The sequence below is a fragment of the Anabrus simplex genome, chromosome 1 (genome assembly GCF_040414725.1).
Source record: "Anabrus simplex isolate iqAnaSimp1 chromosome 1, ASM4041472v1, whole genome shotgun sequence".
In the NCBI taxonomy this organism is placed as follows: Eukaryota; Metazoa; Arthropoda; class Insecta; order Orthoptera; family Tettigoniidae; genus Anabrus; species Anabrus simplex.
In genome coordinates, this window is record NC_090265.1 from 602,116,764 (window position 1) to 602,135,597 (window position 18,834).

The following is an 18,834-nucleotide window of genomic DNA, read 5'->3' on the forward strand; positions in this document are numbered from 1 at the left end:
TAAATAAATAAATAAATAAATAAATAAATAAATAAATAAATAAATAGCAATAATGGCTTATTTACAACAGTCGTCAGTCATACTGTGTCATCACGATAGAAGATTCTTTGACCATTTTTTCTGTCTGCGGTCACAGTGATGACTAAAATCAAAACTGGCGAGAAAAATAATACTTGTGAAAATGAATATAGTCATTTGTAGTCAGTTATCGGTTAACATAAAAGTTTATTAATTTCAAATATCATAATTTATCATACTAAAAAATTTCGAGTGCTTTTACACAAATAACTGAAATAGGTCTGAGAAGTAAAAGTCTAACCGGAGTTAGGGAGACCAAGAAATATTAACCGCAATTTGGTAAGAACTTTTACAAATTTGGAAATGATTAAAGTCAAACAATTGCTAATTACTTGTGAGTACACGTACCTCACACAACATATTCTCCTAGGTTATTTTTTAAAATTATTAGCTAGGTTCACAAAACACGAATTTTAAACTGTTGTCTAATGGAATTTTAAGTGAATGTAAACGATTTTTAAAATATTTGAAAATAAATCTACAAATATAATTGTTAAATTGACAGTAGATAAAAAATTATTATATGATTTATGAGAAGAGAATGCAAATTATTTGTATATACTGTATTTGTCTGACTTTTGTTATGCAAACAATGAAAGCAGGCATCTGTAGCGTTTCACTAAACAAATCACTATGCTGTATATAGGCCCAAACAGTTGGTTTCCATTGTGATTAGTTATTTAGCAAGGTAAATATTATGTATTAAAGGCTACAATATTATTTTCATATACAGTAGTCAAGTGTGAAATAAAATTGTACTTAAAAGTGAAGATGATGAACTAATCCGTCATGGTATAAATGTATGATGAAATGGACACGTGTGTGAAGAGGAACATTTAGTTCATCATTCAGTTTACTACTCTGCAGTCACAAGTGCTGACTACTCAGATAATATGAACCAATCAGTGAATTTAAGAAATATTTTATCTGGCCCTAACAAAATAAACTTCTAATGAAATACCATCCTGTGTGGACAAATATCCATTGTAAGTCTTGACAATGATATTCGTTGTTTGTAAATACGCAGTTCGTGCAAAACATGGATATTGCTCCAGATTAATTATTGAACTCTTTCTAGATTACTACTTAATACAAAATACTTGCAAATAATATGGAGTTTGTTCACATTATTGTTATAGACAGTATACGCGAAAATGTTCATTTTTTGAACAAATAAACGTGCGCAATTCTTCGTAAAGAATCTTATTTCTGGTAATTAGTTGCAGATTACTTTCTATCAGAAAATATATATGTACTATCTGTATCTATGGGAGTAATGATCTGGATAACAAAATTAGAAGGGAGGTAGAACTGCTGATTTTCTTCGGTCAGTTACTAATCGCTAAGTAAACACTTATTTTTTTCACTTGGATAGTTCCATGGAACTGATTTATCAACTGACTGGGCAATCTACCGTGACAAACGCGAAAACGCCAATGATAACATGATTTCACTTCTTCTTCCTTAGATTAGATTAGTAACTAAGAATTATTTCTTAAATTCCCTACGACTTAATCAATATTTCTCGCCCCCTTAAAACCATTCTGGAGACTTTATAATAAAATTATAAATCTGTTGGCACATTTCTAAAACAAAAATCGTATTTCTAAGATACTCATTAATATATTATGGTTTATTCTCGTAAAAAAAAAAAAAAAAACCCAACATTTTCACCAGTGACATTGGATAAGCCCACAATGAGTACTTATACAAAATATTAATTAATTTCAAAAATTCATGGAACGGTTTCAGTTCGTGGAAATAAATGAAAAACAATTGTAGTGAATGACACTATACGGTAACTTCTAAGGCTACTATGATATTTGATGGTTTATTTAAGTCAGTACCCTAACACTACAGCTATATCCGTATGTAATTGTTATTCCTGTATGCCTAACGTCAAGACTCACGCACTGAGTAGGCCCTACTGGTCGAATTTCATCAAGCTTTGGAAAAAAAAAGTTCTTCTATGGAATATTTTGCCCACCGCTGCCACACATGTTATTAGACTAAATACAGGCTACACTTTTACAGCACTTGGAATTTAATGTTTCCCAATGTTATCTACCGACATCAAATATTAATAATACAATTATTTAAATATACACGATTCAGTGTCTCTTTAGAATTTCCGTTAATTTGCAAGGTATTTAAACACAATGTATGAATCTTAATCAAGGAGGACCTATACGGAAGATTTTCTGAGTAAAAACGATGTGTATTTCAAACAATACATATTTACGTAATAAATTGAAAGAAAAATGTATTAGAACAGTTTCTTCAATACGCGAGTTTCGAGGGTGTTTAAAGGTAAGTACCTACGTAAATTATATCCGATGAGGTAGAGCCTCACAAGAACATTCACAAATGATTTCAAGGAGCCTACCTGAAGAAGTGTCAAACAAAATTCTGCCAATATTTTATGAAAGCTATCGTTACTAAAACTTAGAACCAATTTTTATTAAATTAGAACTATATTCCCACTTAGTGCAGTATTTTCTTTTTTCAATGTATCAAGTGTGCCATAGGCTAGTTTTATCGAAATATGTGTCACCTCAAATTTCAAAACATCGCTACCGGTTTACTATTGACTAAGTAGCATACCGGTAGTCTACGGGAGATCAGTTCGGTGTGCGATAGGACAACCACACATCACACCGAAAGGCTTTTTAAACCAACCATCTTAACAAAAAAAAAAAAAAAAGAAAAAGAAAGAAAGAACTTAGGCTACTAAAGAAGTGATATGACAACCGAAATGCCTGTTCTGCTGCACGTAACGACTGATGCAAATTTTAGTTTTAACATTATTTTACAAAAGCACACACTGTATTCCGTAACACACACGCTAACGTCTCAAATAGTAGCCTATATTACGATATTTTAAGCATTAGCACTAACGAATATGTACATTTCAGCTTTGAGACAACTTAGTGCATATAACAAGTAGCAGGTCTACGTAACATCGACTTTGCGCAACACATTTGTATCATCGAACATCAACGAATATCATTAAATCCACACGCGGAGCCGTGAAAAATAAACTGAATAAACATACACTTCGTTATTTTCAGGATGTTTTCAATTCACTACTAGGAGTTCACGCACAGCAAAAATGTACATAAACATGACATAAGAAATCGTCAACGTCAAAAATTAAATTGAAATTTTGAATTTTTTCCGGTCGATTCTAAACATTAAACAGCTGAACTGAGAAAAGACTAATTACTTTCAGTTTGAAATACTCAATTCTCCTACGTTTTTAGTTAAGAAAATTAACTGAGACATTTCTTGTTAAAAATACGATGACATCTTGAAAAATCAGTAGGCCTATCAGTAAAATAAGATAATAAGATATCCCAAGAGAGCATTGAAGAACACACAATATTATCTTCATATCGTGTCGAAATATTCCTCGCTCCATGATCGAAGAAATCACCGAAATTAATTTTGATACAACGTAAAATACAACTGGATCCCACAAAATCAGTGCATAATTCTTTACTGAAATTGTTCTTATGAAAGACGGAATAAGAACAGTATGCAATACAGAAATAAACGATTGCCGTGTTGATATAAGTAATAGCTTTCACGGTTTGTGCCTGTTCATACTTTGCAGACAGCTCTGTAGAAAATATAACTTGCAAAATATACGGATACGGAAGCGGTAAGATTCGTTGTTCTTTAGGGGAAAGTTCTTTCTCAAAGGATTAAACAATGCTTCTGTTAATTCAAAGATACTTCAGAGGCTACATCAGGGCGCGAGGCTAAATCAACTACTGTCTCTTCTTTGTTTGTGTCGTGGCTTAACCAGAAAACAAACAATACTTTGTATACTGTGTGTTTTTGAAGTGGGCCAAGTGTGGCCATACGGATGTTTGCTGGTGTGTCAGTCGCAACTCGCGAAGGAAGGAAGAAAGGAAGGACGAAAGGAAACAAGCACGTGTAGCGATCTGCTGTTTGAGACGGTCCAAACGGCCGGCCACACCTCCCGCCAGTCTGATGCAACCACATCATAACTCTACAATCTCACTATCAGGTCATATAATCTACAAATTACAATTGTGACATCTATATTCCAGTCCTTTTATTTTCTACACATTACGCCACTTCTCAACCGCGATTTTCATTTCAGTACAGTAACCATCTCTTAATATCATTTTAACAATTTTTCTGCAGATGTGATACCTCATGACTACCACCACTCGCATATAATTGACAAAACAAGAAAAAAAAAAAGAAAAAAACCGGTACCTGTCGTAATTCCGAATTCAAGCATATAGGCTACTCTTCTTATCATAACGGGTTTAAAAATGTTACTAGCGAAAGAAATGACATTTGAATAATTTAGATCGCAGCAAAAATATAAATGAATGGAATGTGAGTTTATAAGTAATCGATTACACTTCCTGTCATAACGATATTGTAGGAATGATATAAAATGTTGCTGGTGAAATAACTGATCGGCCTACTTGTATTAAGGTCGTTACAATCTACAAGGATATTCTCTTCAGACTGTTCATAGACACCGCAATAAACACACCAGCTAAAACACTGCAATTGATTATCTTATTTCTGAGGTGTTATCAACAGAGGGACTTTCGCGATAAAGACCGTGTTTAGTGTTATGCACACCAATACCAAACACCTTCCGCAAGCGGTGATATAATGTACTGTTATCATATTCATTCACAACTGTATTATCTCCGTTATATACGCCTACTGATTTATTACACCTACCGAAATAGTTCTGTATATCTCAAATCAGTGTTACAAAATACAAATATAAATAAATCTACCTGCTCACTTGGGCCTATAAGTTATCTAAATACAAAACTCGTGTAGATAATTTAATTAATCCTACTTGACACTTATTTACATTTTAAATTCCCGTTGCGATATTAGGCCTACAGTTGTTCCCACTCGATCAGTTGTGGTTTTGCTAACAAAACAATAGGATTTCCAATTCCGACTTTAATACAGTGTTGGAATAATTCTACTTAACGATTTTACAAATGTAATAAAGCGAATTAATTTAAGCCAGGAAATGGTGCTTTGAAGAGTGGTTTCCGCTCCTACCGTAGTATGGATGCTTTCACCGGCCTGTAATTAGCTTTGCTTTTTGAATGAGAGAATACTCAGTCCCTGACGAACTCGCGCTTTTTTATGCTCAGTATTTCCTGTTATTGGAAATGTATAATTTCACGAATAAATGAAATGCACATTTTACAGACCAACAACGCCAGGCGCTACTTCGTGCGTAGCGAATTGACGGGAATACAGTGCTTTATACAAGACGTTCACATTATTTAGTTTCTATTCCAATAATATTATGTTTTATGAATTATTGTAATGGATTTCTATCGCATCAACAAACAGATGTAACAATTGAATTGTTTTGTGTCAGTCAATAGAAATTGTTATTCGCTGATTACAAATTATTAACGCGATACTTTTCAATATTTGGTTTGAAGGAAGGAAATATTATGCTGTTTATATAAATATATATTTTAAAGGAACACTTCAGGAACGTAATTTGAATTAGGCTATGCTGTCAATATTCAGAACCTTAACGACAAGCTGTACGGAACTATGTTAATATTTTGATCTTCTGAGGAGTAAGTTGTACGTTTCCGAGGCGATGTCAGCTGAAGCACTGGGTGATGCGGACGGGAAGGCAAGCCATGTGTGGCTTAGAACCCACGAGGCGTGGACACTTCACTCTCCAAACACATGTGCTACTTCTCTTTCACTAAGCACGTTCACGGCACACGCTTTTTTTTTTTAACACACGGACACTCATTTCTGATCAGGTTTTCATCTTAAAAAGAAATCCTAAAGTCGTACATCTGAAAGTGGGGATTGGAGGAGCACTGATACACACACCTACACACTTATAAAAAGTGTAATCTACTTACCATTTGGTAATGATGTGACGAGGCTGTCTTGCGACTCTAGGTGACGTATCGGACGAGCTTGTTTCCGCCGAGACATGGTACCTCTTCGCCGCCGTCGTCTTCGTTGTTGCTTTTTTCTTCGCTGTCCAAGTTCACGTTTTTTTTCTTTTATTACTTGTCCTTCAATTGTATCGGTCCACTACAATCGCTGCCACCGAACGAAATGACAAACTTCGCTCAAAATTGTGTTCTTCCACCTCCCTTTCTTCGTTTTCCCCCCCACCTCCGCTACCCTCCCCTAATTTATCCACATGTCTGCCCTTGTGCGCAGGTCACAATTTATGATTATCAATATTGGCGGCTGGCGATTATGATAATCCCATTCGGCGCTCAGCTCCGTCGCTATTGGCTTGCGCACCAGCATAAATATGGATATGATAGGTTGGGGTCTGCGCGTGGCTGGAGCAAGCGGGCGAGCTTTAGCAGGCAGACTAGTCGAGTCCCGCAACCTGGAGCGGTCTACTGCTACTGCCAAACAGCTCCCTCACTCACTCGCGCGCACACACACACACTCACACTCACACACACGACCACTATTATACCTGGTTATGAGTGCGCGCGTCAAATACCGTGCGGTGCGGTACAGATAGCTAGCTCCTGCTCGATGTCCACGCCGTTCCGCGCAGTCAAGACGAGCTCGACAAACTTCGAGCTACGTTCGGCCACACTCGGCACCACACTAATAGGGGGGGCGGTGACTCAAAGTTCGACCGCTGGGCGGCGCACCCTGTCCCATCCACCTCAACCGCGTGTTTATTACTTGAAGTTTTTTCCTCTCCAAGACAGCTGTAAGTCACAAAAGAACATCACTCGCTAGCACTCTTTCTTGCACTGCTTAACCTCTAAAACAGTAATATTTACGGAGCATATTTCATGTTCCAAACTTGTATTCTTGATGAACTTCCGAAAATCTTGACAGTCCACTACGAAATCGGTGGTATTGTACGTTCACTTGCCACTGAGATTCGAGTCACACTGAAATGTAGTACAGGCGAAGCGAACCGGAAATCCTAACAACCTGCTCTAGCTTTCCTCTGTGACTGACCATGCTACGGGACCGGGCGTGTCTTGCTAGTCCGTCTGAAGCCGCAGCCACTCACAGACCAGCAGAGAGTGCTGGGGAGGGGGTGCTGAGGCGGGGAGGGAGAAGGCTGCCACGGCGCGAATGTTAGGAGGGCGAGAGGATTTTCATTCATTGCTTGCACCGAGAGGTGAGGAGGCCAGGCAGCAGGTGTGTGAGTGAGAAAGATATGTGATACTCATGGCCACTACTGCTATAATCAGCCTCCACTGGACGGAAGTGCTTGGCTACTCCATTAGAAAAAGAAATGTCACTGCGAGAAGTATGTGGAGCTCAAGTGGGTTATTCTAAGCGGCGAGGGAACATACCGTTGCTCTTTACCAGTCCTCAGCTGATACATGGCAATTTTCCTCGCCCTTACTTTTCAATAATGTTGACATGGAGGAATACACATCTAACAAACACAGCATGTTTAATTAAGCGCGCACTTTTACAAATATAAAATAATTTATTGCATTTTTACCATCCACAAATGAAGACTTAGTTTCCCCTTGCTTTCCTCATAGGAATGATAAAATAAAACGTCACCTTATAAGTCAAATATTTGTAGATTAGGTCTACTTCACGGAAAGCTGCCTAGCAGAAGCAGAGACAAAAGTCGACAGAAGTAATAATTTCATTTCTAAATCTGTCGCTTTATTTTCAGCGAAATTTACACTGAATTGCATTGAAAACAGGTAAAATGCTTTTTTTATTTTTCTATTTTTGAAATTATACTACACACTTCCACTGCAAAATGAAACTCCCCTTTTCTTGATGGCCAGGTTGCACCGTTACTACGCGAAGGGGTGTCTGGATGTCGTTGACCTATAATCTCTCATGGAGAAGGAGGTATTCAGTATTATGTCTTTCCCTACTATAGACTGTTCAAAACCGCTCCAATGAAGTGTAAAATCAGGTGTATGTTAATTAAATATTGCATGATTTAGACAGGCTTAGTTCACTTGGTAGCGAGTTCAAAGTTACGTCTTTCATTTAATCTGTTCCTTGCTATATAAGGTAGGCCTATTCTCTCTTTCTTAATTCGTTTACCGTCCGTTTCCCTCGGACTCAGCCGCCTCAAGGACCTTGCTATATACAGTATAATGCCTTGAAATGTCAGTATAATAAAACCTCTACTTTGCGTTAAAATATTGCAGGTGCTAAATAAATATTAAACAAATAAATAATAATGACTAAATAAATATTACATATATGCACATTTTAAGTCATGAAATTTCATTTATATTTCTCATTTGTAAATTTTACGTGTAGGCCTATGAACATCGATATTTTATATCAAGTTATGTTGAAACTAAAATTGAAAAACATGTAATCGAGTTATAGATAGGCCTACCGCACAAATTTTGAACATATTTTGATTAAAATTTACATTTTGCTAATGCTTATTTGACAGGCTTTTTATGTCTATGAGAGGGTCGATTTTCAAGACTTATAGTGCCTTTTTTTTTTTCTATTTTGCTTTACGTCGCACCGGCACAGATTGGTCTTATGGTGACGATGGGATAGGAAGGGCCTAGGAATGGGAAGGAACCGGCCGTGGCCTTAATTAAGGTACAGCCCCAGCATTTGCCTGGTGTGAAAATGGGAAACCAAAGAAAACCATCTTCAGGGCTGCCGACAGTGGGATTCGAACCCACTATCTCCCGGATGCAAGCTCACAGCTGCGTGCTCCTAACCGCGCGGCCAACTCGCCCGGTATAGTGCCTTTTAACTTGCCTATTTAGCAATTTTTAGTCTAATGTCTAATGTCCGATTCCTAATGATGATGATGATGATGGTAGTGCATGTTGATGATGGTGGTGGTGTTGGTGTTGAAGAGGAAGTTTTAATTCAGTTGAATTCATTTATGTAGGCCTGCCTTTGCTGGCGGGACCTAGTGTTTACAGTGCACTATGTCTTCTGGTATGGGCTAGAGCAATTTTGTTACTTTCATTGATCTGTCTCGGCTTTATCCTTGGCTTTAACAAAATGAAAGTGACTGAGGTATGAGTGATGCTAGTAATGCCATTCCTTCTGCAGCCAGTCCCTGCTATGAATGGTGTGAAAATATTGCTCATAGGGTTGGTTGGTGCATACATTTCAGTGGGCTTGGCAGACTGATATGTAATGGTAACTTCTGGCTCGTGAGGAAAGCAACGGGAAACTACCTCACTCCTCATTTCCCTAGTACGCCTCTTCAGTGATGCCTAGGCCATATATGACAGCTGATGGCAGAGCTGTTGAGTATCCAACCAGCCTTCGGGCTGAGGACTAAACATACATACATTTACTGAGCAATGAATATAACAGTGTTTTCTTTCAATTACAAAGTTCAAAATACACAAGTAAGAATTTCACGAATTAAACAATAAAATCATAACAGAAAATTTTAAATGTTTAAAATACGGTAGGCCTGTACCTATTACATTTACGTTATTAAATTAATATAATTATTTATTTATTACTTACGGTAATTTCCGACGGTATTTAAGGACGGGAAATGAAGAAAGGGTGAGCGTCACTTATCCAACAGAATTGTCTCTCTATCTCAGTGAATAAACTATAGGCTATATTAAGTGTTGTTTAGGTCGCTGTAAGCTTGCATTCGGTAGACAGAGGATTCGAACCCCACCATCCTAAAGATAGACTTTCGAGGATTTCCAAATTCATACTAGGCTTGCTTTAATTAAGACCACAGTTGCCTCCTTCCAGTCCTGGCACTTTCCTATCCCATCGTCGTCGAAAATCTGAGTAGGCCTATGTCGTCGGCCATCCTCGAAATGGTTTCCTTCTCATACTTAGCGCTCACAATTACACCTACACCTACGGACAACCTCACACAGCGGTACATGTGGCTCACCCCCGTGGGGTGTAAGCCTACCAGGAAAAGCAGCTACAGACTAGCGAGCCAGACACGTTCTCGGACACTCCCGGCACTAAAAGCCATAAATTAAGCTAAAAAAAAAATAAAAAGTAAGTGTTATAAATAGGCCTACTGTTCACATGGGAATTAATATTTACAATACGAAGCCTTCACTGAGTTTTTGATCTCACTTGCGCATTTTCTCTCTCTTTGTCGCGCTCTCTCTCATTCACACAAAAAAAACCCACAAAACACACACACACACACACACACACACACACACACACACACACACACACACACACACACACACACACACACACACACACACACACACACACACACACACACACACACACACACACACACCCTCTTCTTCTCTCTCTCTCTAATACAGCATAAACCATGCTCTATAAAAATAGAATTATTCGAAAGGTTGTATTTTCCTCAATATCTGTCGACATCCATCTTTCAATACAATATCTGCTGCTAATAACATGGTTTTTTTACTAGCTCTTAAAAAGCCACCGTAGCTCAGGTGACAGCGCGGCGACCTTTCACCACAATGTTCCATGGTTCAAGTCCCGGTCATTCCATGTGAGATTTGTACTGGACAAAGCGGTGGCGGGGCGGGTTTTCCTCCGGGTACTCCGCTTTTTCCTGTCATCTTTCGTTGCAGCCTACTCTCTAATAATTATCATTTCATTTCATCTGTTCATCTGCTCCCTTTCGTTGCCCCAGAGGAGAGCGACAGGCTTCGATAGTAGGCGGGGGCTTCATTCATGCCATTCCTGACTCGGTCAAATGGCTGGAAACAGGCTGTGACTTTAATAATTTCTAGCTCTTCTGCAGCTGTCATGGCTCTCTAAAAAGCCACCCTCAAGTGTTATGTATTTCAGAGAACTGATTTTCAAAAAAACAAAACAAAAAAACAAACAAGGAAATGAACTGCCGTACTTTTAACTATGAACGTTACTGGATACTCAGTTGTCAACGGAACTAGGCTACATGGTATGTTTCCATATTGTTAAGTTCCTATTATTTCATATATAGACTACCGATCTACAGTAGGCCTACAATAAGTTTTGTGTGTAGGCCACTTAAGCCCACTAATTCTGAAATCTTTCGAAGCCTCTGAGGAAAAGCATGCATCACAGGTTGAGAACCCTAGTTTAAGATTGCCTTTCTAGTGGGCGGAGGGGAATTTTTCAGTATTGCCCAGTCCTTTTAGTCTTGACTTTAAATTCTTCCCTCGTTACTGTATAATTATTTTCAGGTTCAAATACTCGATCTAGGACTAATTATAATTTTATTTCGTCACTTTCAGTTTATGTAGGCCTATGTTAAGTTTTCAACCCGAAGGCTGGTTAGATCCTTAGCAGCTTCACTCTCAGCTGTCGTCAACAGCCTAGGTTTCACTGAAGAGGCCTGCCAAGGAGAGGAAGAGTTAGCTTCCCCTTGCTTTCCTCATAGGACTGATAAAATACAACGTCACTTTATAAGTCAAATATTTGTAGATTAGGCCTGCTTCCCGGGAAGCGGCCTAGCAGAAGCAGTGAAGGGTGAATTTTGCTCATCTGAAAGGGTATCGATTCGACTCCACACCAAAAGTCGACAGATTTAGAAATGAAATTACAGTATTACTTCTGGAGGGGCACATGGCCCAAGAATGAGAATTAAGGTAACATCTAGGAGCAAGAGTGGCAGGTTGTAGGCCTTTAATAATAATAATAATAATAATAATAATAATAATAATAATAATAATAATAATAATAATAGGAAGAGGAAGAGGAAACAAAAGGATTGAAATAAATTGTCTTGCATTTGCAGATGACTTTGCAATACTTTCTGAAAATGTGACATCTGCTGTAACCCAAGTAAATGTCTTGGAAAGTTTCGCCAGCAGAACTGGCTTAAGAATTTCTGCAGAAAAAACAAAATTTTTAACAAATATTTGGGATGCACCAAAATTTCTGAAAACAGATATTGGCCAAATAGAGAGGGTAAAAATTTCAAATATCTAGGGGAAATAATCCAAGAAAATGGTTTAGAAAAATCTGCAGTAGAGGAGAGGGTACATAAAATGGAGAGAGCTTATGGTGTCACCAAAGATATCTACAATAAAAGATGCCTATCCAAAAATGCAAAAATAAGGCATTACAACACAGCAGTGAAGCCAGAATGCCTATATGCAAGCGGGTGTCTGGCATTAAACTATAATTTAGATAAGCTAGAAATACTAGAAAGGCGAATCATGAGGAAAATATTAGGCCCACAAAACACAGCAGAAGGTTGGAAATTACGAAGTAATGCTGAAATATATAAAAAAATAGAAAATATATCAGATGTAATGAGGAAAAGGAGACTTATGTTTTTTGGACATTTATATCGAATGCAAGATAGTAGATTAACCAGTAAGATTTTCAGATATTTGTGGAGTAAGAAATCAACGACAAGCTGGGTCAATGAAGTAAGAAAGGATTTAGAAAAAAACAATATAACAACAGAAATAAATAATAGAGAAGGCTTTCGGGAAAAAGTATTGAAAATAGAAGGATTCCAAGGTAGGAAAGTAAAAAAGACTGGTTCAAAGTGGTCTGAAGATAGAAAGAAGAAACATAGTGAACAGATGAAAGCGTACTGGAAGAAAAGGAAAGAACAAAGAAGAAGGAATTGAAATTGGCACGTGGTCCTCTGGTGGCCCATTCGAAAGAATAATAATAATAATAATAATAATAATAATAATAATAATAATAATAATAATAATAATAATACGAATAATAATTGTCTACTCAGCCGGGTTAAGTGGCTCAGACGGTTGAAGCGCTGATGCCAACTAGGCAGGTTCGATCCTGGCTCAGTCTAGTGGTATTTGAATGTGCTCATATAATCTACGTCAGTCTCGTGTCGGTAGGTTTACTGGGACGTAAAAGAGCTCCTGCTAGACAAAACTCCGACACTTCAGCGTTTCCGAAAACCGTCAATAGTCAGTGGGACGTAAAAACATTATTATTATTATTATTATTATTATTATTATTATTATTATTATTATTATTATATGCCTTTGCTGTTTGCTGGTAGAATGTAGTGTTTACAGTGCTCTATGTCTTCTGGTATAGGCTAGAGCAATTTGTTACTTTCATTGACCTGTCTCAGTCTCATCCTTGGCTTTGACAATATGAAAGTGACCGAGGTATGAGCGGTTCTAGTAACACTGTTCCTTATGCAGCCAGTTCCTGTTATGAATGGTGTGAAAACATCGCTCATAGGGTCGGTTGATGCATTCATTTCAGTGGGCATGGCAGACTGATAGACTATGTGACTCAGTGAGGAAAGCAACGGGAAACTACCTCACTCCTCATTTCCCTAATATGCCTCTTCAGTGACACCTAGGCTATCTATGACATCTGTTGGTGGAGCTGTAGAGGATCAAACAAGCCTTTGGGCTGAATACACAACATATTATTATTATTATTATTATTATTATTATTATTATTATTATTATTATTATTATTATTATTATTATTATTATTATTATTATTATTATTATTATTATTATTATTAATTGTCTACGTCTTAGTTCTTTCCCCTAATACGGGGTCGGGGGTAAAACGAGATGAAATTGCTTGGCATATTTTTACGGCCGGATGCCTTTCCTGACGTCAACCTCAGTTGACGAGCTAGTGAGGATGAAGTGAACGGTGATGAATGAAATCGTGTAAGGAGGTGGAAAACATCGGCCTACAGGCCACCGAGTGAGCTGGCTGTGCTGTTAGGGTAGCATGGTCTATGAATAGAAACTCTCCCGGCATTTGCCTGGAGGTGAAAATGGTAAACCACAGAAAACCATTGTCAGGTCAGCCGACGGTGTGGTTCAAACCTACTCTCCTCCCGAATGCAAAGCTTGTCTCCATAGCCGTAACGCGTTAACACGGCCACTCCACTCAGTACTACTACTACTGCTGCTACTACTAGGCATAGCCTACATCTTCTTCATGTGCCTTGTCCACCCAGAACGTTGGTGATCATTAGCATTGTCTGATTCTTATCCGTAGCTGTTCTAAACAATGAAATAGCTCAAGCCTTTGGTTTAAATTATTGAGCCATGATACTTTTCTCCACCCAGGACCTCGCTACCCAATCATTTCTTGTAATACAGTAGATTGTAGGCCTACTTATTGTTTTCATTCATTGCCCATTCAATTTTTCTTCTCTTCTATTGAGAATTTCAGGTTGTTCTTTCATACAATTCAAAACTTCTACATTGGTAATATTGGCTCTCCAAGGTATTTTGAGTATTCTTCGGTATGCACACAGTTCAAATGCCTCCAGAGAGTCTCTTGCAAAAATCGTCAATTTGTGTCCATGCTTCGACGTAATACATCAGAATGCAAAATGAAATAGTCGAGTGCGAAGTGTTAAGGACATATCACGGTTTATCAAAAAAGAAATATAATTTGCTGAAAAGAAGTCTTGGCAAGCTCAATTCCGCATCGGATCTCACGAGAGAAGGCCCAGTCGTCATTTATGTGGCGTCCCAGGGGTTGTGTCTTAATTGCGAACAAGGCAAAAACCGTCCAGATTCCGAACAACTAAATATACCTTGTCCAGATTGCGTACAAGAGATTAGTGTTGACGTGAGATACATAAAACAGATACAATTTTCACAACAGTCTCATATGTCATTTTTGTTCTAGTAGTATTAACATTAACTGGTACATTCGGATGTTTTAGATAACCTAACCGTATTTTTAAATATAGGCTATTATTCTTATTGAAAATGTTTAATAATTTAGTTTGAGGTAATCTTAGAATTTAGAAGATTATCTTTTTATTGTATAACATAACTAGAGGGGTAGTTGTTTATGGTGGATTACTGAGAGTTGTATTAATAATAGGTTATTATTATTATTATTATTATTATTATTATTATTATTATTATTATTATTATTATTATTATTTGCTAGTGGCTTTACGTCGCACCGACACAGATAGGTCTTATGCCGACGACGGGATAGGAAAGGCATATGAGTTGGAAGGAAGCTGCCGACAGTGGGATTCGAACCCACTATCTCCCGGATGCAAGCTCACAGCTGCGCACCTCTAACCGCACGGCCAACTCGCCCCTAACTTGCATCGAATAGGCATTAGCCTTTAGAATGTTGATTATTATTATTATTATTATTATTATTATTATTATTATTATTATTATTATTATTATTATTATTGTACCGGGAGGTACACCTCTACACCGCGCGTTCAAAATGAGCGCCTAATAGAACTCCTCTATCTACCAAAGGTGAAACCAATAATACAACAAGTTAGAACTTTACTCTGAAGATGTCACCGCTAAAATCTGATATAATATTGTTATTGTGAAGTTTCCTGTACTGTTTGAATTTCTACTTGTTTTGTTTGCCATTCATCAAGAAGTTTGGACTTTTTTCAACAGATGTCACTGCAAAAAGTTATGATCATGCACCCTGGTGCGAAGTGAAAGAACTTTTGATTTAAAGAAGTTTTGTATTCATAAGTTTTTTTACTAAATGATGTTGATTTATTTTTGGGTTGGCAATATTGATCTTTTCTTTCCGCCAGTTTTGAATCTAGCCAATCCCAAATTTCTGTAATTAATTTTCAACCTATCACTGCCTTCTTCGATTTTGTGTGCAACTTTTAAATCCACGAATAAATTGAGAGGGTGTGGCTGGTTTATTCGTGAAAGGTCTCGAACCTTCCCCGAGGGTTTATAAACTGCGGATTTTCATGTCTCTTGGCCTATTTGATCGTCATCTAACCAAGTGTGTGTGTAGTGCAGGAGGTGGGAGGCGCCTCTTTCATCAGTTGGCAGTTCTTTAGCAAGGTAATGGCCACATAAAATCTTACTTTCTTGCTAGCTCCGCAGTTTAACCAGAGGGAAAGGTCCGACTCATTAACTATGTAACCTACTTTTCTAAAAACGTAACATTTTGCCGGCTAATGTAAAAACTTCATAAAATCTTTTACTGTAAATCGGGGATAGAGAGTTATATTCCTTCTCGAGCTCCCCTTCATCTTGGTTTGAGGTGCCACCTTTGTTTCTGCAATTACTAAAGTTACCTCCATCCGCGCTACCTCAGTCGTTTAGGATTAGCCCCTGTTTCGTCGGCCAAGTGCCCTATAGGTCTTAAAATTTCTTGGAGCTCAATCTTTGACTCCATTCATGTTGTACTCGGGCCATTTATTTAACCTGTTCTTTTTCACTAAGGCCAAGTAGGTTGGGTACTAGATACCTCTGCGTTCCACAACAAAACCCATAACAAGTGGTAGCAGAGCGTGGTTGAATGGGTCTCAATTAAGCCCCTTTTGACGGCTAAACATAGAACTCGATTTGTACTCTAACAATTTTCTCAGTCGCTGGAATATTTTTTTCCTATTTTCTAAATTTGTAAACTTTTGTCACCATGTCCGGCCCTCGCGAAGTCCTCCATCCCGGCTACTTCCGGAAGGAGGAATTGATTTACGAATTATCTATTAGAAATGTTCAATCTGCAGGCACGGTTGCGGCAGATACTACCAAACTGAAAGAGTCATTAGAGTTACCAATTTGCATCCCAACCTTGGGAGAGAAGGAAATTGATGAGGCTCTCTCCACTGTCACTGACAACACAACTGAGCTAGCATCCGTAGTTAGTTTTTTTGAAGTAAGTGATCCATCTCCTAATGAACTCAAAGGAGTCCAGGCTAAGTTGTTCCATTTTTACAATAGAGTAAGGGTCCTATTGTCTCTTAAACTAAAAGAAGACCATGCCAAGGAGGCTAGTAACCTTGTTGAACATCTCTCTGAAATGTCAAATAAAGTTCTTCAATTGATTGGGGCGGCTACTCCTAAATCCGACCAAGCCAGGTCGTGAACATCGTGAGTGAGGAAGATTCTTCCAAGGGTGTAGAAAGTAGAAAATCTGTGTCAACGCAACAAACTTCTGCCCCATTAGAAAATGAACCTGATCGTCGTCCATCAATACCACCCGTCTTTTTAAATAGTGCTGGGTCTGAGACTTCTCAACCGTCTAGGCCACTCCCTACTATGTCACCTGGGTTTAGTAGTTTGCCTCATCCTTTGGCTATGTTGCTTAGGAGAATTTCTAAGTTTCCCATTAATTCCACTAACGAGGTCATTTCATTTTTAAGGTTTTTAGTTGAATTCCAAGATCACGCTCTAATGTTTTCTCTCTCTCACTCTCAGATCCTTCAAATAATTTACCCTTACTCCATCGGCTTCCTCTCGGACAAAATAGTCAGAGCCATAGCTGAACAATCTTCTATAGAAGACTTCCACGCACATCTGCTGGCTAACTTCATTCCGGCTCGAGCAATGTCTTCATTAATTCAAAGGTACTATTACAGAGTACAGCGACTGGATGAAAATCTCGCCGACTTCATCCAGGACATTAAGTTTTACACTAGGGTATTTGTTCTTCATTTCCCAGAAGATCAAATTGTGCAGGCCATTGTGGAAGGCATTTCCCCACCCTACAGGTCATATCTGTGTTTCGCGTCGCGCCCTCAAACTTTTGCTGAATTAGGGGCTATGGCGGTCTCAGCCGAAGGAATTAAGTATGCCGACACCTTACGAGTCGCTAAGGAACCCCCTCCGTCTTCGAGTAACTTTCGGCCTCCACCTCGCCGAACTTTCAGCACCCGTAAATGCTATGCGTGCGGGTCTACGAAACATCTCCGTAACAAGTGCCCTGTAATAAAATCGAGTGGGACAAAGAATGGAGCAGGGTCATCCCAAGGCTGTTTTAAATGTGGCTCGTTTTCGCATATCACCAAGAATTGCCCTAACGCCAATAGCTCCCACTCCTGTTCAACTTCTGGTGCAACTTCCGCGAACTCGAATAATAGGAAATGACTAGTGTCATTGGCTGAGTCAGCGTGCTCATCTTTTCCAGGCTCAGCCCCTGTTAAACCCAGCGAAAGCTCAGGTAAGAATCAGGGCTCTTCTAATTTATCATTCGAAGGTCCCAAAGAATCCTTCAGAATTGCGGCGGAGTTCCTCGCACTTGTACCTTTTCTCAAGATTGAGTTGAATAGTGAACCCGTTACCGCTCTATTAGACTCAGGGAGTGTTTGTTCCATTATTTCGGCGGCCTGGTATTCTAAATTAAAGTCTGTTTGTAAATTTTCTGATTATTGTTCGTCTTCGGTTCAGTGCGTTTCGGCTAATTCCTCTCCATTAGAAATTTTAGGTTTCCTATTTGCCAAAATTCGTATTTCTAAATTCACCTGGAAAGTTAAATTGTTTGTGGCTAAGAACTTGTCTTGGCCGGTAATATTGGGAGCGGATTTTATGTCTTCTACTGGTCTAGTGCTCGACATTCAGAGCAAGTCGTGCACTTTCAAATTTGCCACATATTGTGAAATTCCCTTGCTTAGGTGTAATTCTGCGTCATGTTCATCTGTTTCGCCTACCCAGGATGAGATGTTGTTAGACCTTAGACATCTACCTGAGGAGCAGGCTGATAGTATTCGTAAGTTGTGTCAGTCGTTTCCGGATGTATTTTCTGATACTCTTGGCGTTACTGACCTTATTGAATACAAGACTGAGGTTACGGACTCGATCCCGGTTAGATTTCCTCCTTATAGGCTATCTCCTTCTAAAATGAAGGCTCTCAAGGAGATCATCGATCAGATGTTAAAGGATGGTATCATTGGACCCTCTCAGTCGGCGTATTCATCGCCTATTTTCCTAGTTCCGAAACCCCAAGGTGGCTTCAGGCCCGTGATTGACTATAGGGCTTTAAATCGGAAGGTGGTATTACAATCTGTGCCTCTTCCCGGCCTACACTCTTGTTTTTCTTGGTTTCGGAAATCTAAGTTCTTCACCATCTTAG

General features: G+C 38.5%; 1 protein-coding gene across 1 annotated transcript in view; it reads right to left on the reverse strand.

Annotated features, from left to right (window-relative positions):
• The window catches only part of LOC136857193 (homeotic protein spalt-major), a 651,196-nt gene extending 644,636 nt beyond the window's left edge, over positions 1 to 6,560 (reverse strand). The window contains exon 1 of the mRNA XM_067135652.2: positions 5,994 to 6,560. Within this exon, the coding sequence (XP_066991753.2) occupies positions 5,994 to 6,069 (76 nt within the window). The 5' untranslated portion in view covers positions 6,070 to 6,560. The remainder of the gene's footprint in view (positions 1 to 5,993) is intronic.
• Between the last annotated feature and the right edge of the window lie 12,274 nt (positions 6,561 to 18,834).